Source organism: Colletotrichum lupini, chromosome 8 (assembly GCF_023278565.1).
Source record: "Colletotrichum lupini chromosome 8, complete sequence".
NCBI classification, from domain to species: Eukaryota; Fungi; Ascomycota; class Sordariomycetes; order Glomerellales; family Glomerellaceae; genus Colletotrichum; species Colletotrichum lupini.
The window spans coordinates 1,212,339-1,214,573 of NC_064681.1; the positions used below are offsets into that span (position 1 = coordinate 1,212,339).

Genomic DNA, 2,235 nt, shown 5'->3' on the forward strand with positions numbered 1-2,235 from the left:
AGGTCGGCCGTAAAGGTTAGAGGCGGCCCTTAACTATAAAGGTTCTAAACTTTAATAATAACATAGAGGCTTTTTAAAAAAAGGGCTAAAAAGGCTAATATTTAGCTACTTGGAGCTTATAAAAATTATTTTTATCCTTATTATTTTTAATATTACTTAAAGTTTTATTTAAACTAAATAAATTTACTAAATAAACTTATTAAATAAACTTATTAATATATAAACTACTACCTTATTAAGAACCTACTCTCTTAGTATATATATTTTGATATTCTGCCTTTACTAGCTACTCGGGCGATCCTTAATATCGTTTATATAGTATTAACATATAGTATTAATAAATACTCTTACTATTTTAATAAACTATTTTTGTTTTTTACATTTTCCTTTTTTTTTAACTTTCCCTCTTATAAAGTTAATAACTATAGATTATTAATAGTAATATTAGGTACCCGACGCTACTACTCTATAAGCCCGCCTACCTAGCTAAGTTAGCTACTTCTTTGAGTATAGTAGCTTATAACGGTAATATTAGAGATGCCCTCGGTACCGTCGTTAAGAATAATACTAACCTTCTTATTAATATATATATATATATATATATATTCGTTACCTTATTTCTTTTATTAAAGTTAAAAACGATTCTTCTCTTACCGTTTGGTATTATTGCGCTATTGCTATCGTTGTCGCCTTTCTTAGTATATAGTTAGTAACTAGCGGGCTAAAGATGCCTCTCAATAGGTCCCCCCCTCTAGGGCTTAATAAATTAGGCCCCCTTAACGCCCTAGCTATTATAATCAATATAAGTATACTTAAGGAGTAGCGTATTACTTTTTAATAATATAAAATTTAGCTAAATAATAATATAAATACTATAAATAGCTATACTAATATAGATATTAGGATTTAATATAGTAATATTAATTTAAAAATTATATTTTATAGAGCTAGAAATCCTTTTAATATAGGCTATATTATAAATATAAGGGAATATATAAAAGGTCTTCTAACTCTTAATAAAAAAGAGTATATAATATAAAATCTAGCTACTTATATAAGCTAGTACTAAGAGGTTTTATATATATTAAAATAAGTATAGCTCGCCCTTTAAATAAGTAGTAGAAGGTTAGGAGCTATTTTAGTTAGTAGTTAGGTATATAGCGTAATATACCTAGTTTTCCCTAATACGTAATATATAGTACGGCCCTAGCGGATTGCTCCGTCGGGGGGAAGTATTTATAATATACATTAAAAATAGTTCTTAGTTAGTAAACTTTATTAATAAGTAGTTATAAGTAGTATTAAAGTCGTCCTTAGTATTAGTATATATAATATAAGCCTATAGTTAATAAAAGTTAGTAAGTATATCAGGAATTTCTTAAGGTTACTAGCCGAGGCTAAGGGTCTTATTAGCCGGGGCCCTATTATTAAAGTTCTAAAAAGCTTTATTTTTAATAACCTCTTCATTATAATTAATATCGAGCTTATTAATATAATAAATTCGGGATACGGCCGGTAATAAGACGCCGATAACTTAGCGACTAATATACGGATCGTATTATAAAAGAACTTTTTAAAAAGCAGAGCTTATATAAAGGACTTTATAAGTTTTAGTTTTATAATATACTTATACTTATATTATAGCCTCGCTAGTTAAGTATTTATAACCTAATCTCTTATAATTCTAAAGCTTTTATTTTTATAAAATAACTAATATAAGTAATAATAAATTATAAAAACGAACGGAACGTTAATAAAGCGATACTTAGCTATTAATAAAGAGCCGTTAGTATTAACGAGCTATAGCTATTTAGAGTTAACTACTTAACCCTATTTTATTTAAAAAAACGAGCTTATTATAAAATACGTCCTATTTAAATATTAGTATTTATAAATAAGCTAGATAAAAAAGATAATTAGAGTAGATTACTTTTATAAACTAATCACTTTATTAATACTCTAAGGACCTTATTTATTATAAACGGGGCGTTTATTAATAATTAATTACTAAATATACGAGGTTAAGGTGCGTATAAAGGCGTAAGTAGTACTAAAATAGGTAGTTTAATAAACCCTATAAGCTTAATAATAACTTATTTTTATAAAATAATAAAAATAATAATTAAAGATCGAAACTAAGAATAGCGTTGATACGAAGAGCTCGTTTAATAGCTTACTAAGTAGTTAGTAATATATTTAAGTTCATAAGAATATAAAAAGCCTTTTTTTTATAAC

At 26.0% G+C, this 2,235-nt stretch overlaps 1 protein-coding gene across 1 annotated transcript; it reads right to left on the bottom strand.

The window, feature by feature from the left end:
• Positions 1–1,278: 1,278 nt before the first annotated feature.
• CLUP02_14852 (uncharacterized protein) lies at positions 1,279–1,467 on the bottom strand (the record flags this gene model as incomplete). The annotated part of the gene is made up of 1 exon (XM_049293778.1): positions 1,279–1,467. One exon carries the CDS (start codon positions 1,465–1,467, stop codon positions 1,279–1,281), a length of 189 nt encoding a protein of 62 aa, XP_049150924.1.
• Positions 1,468–2,235: the final 768 nt, after the last annotated feature.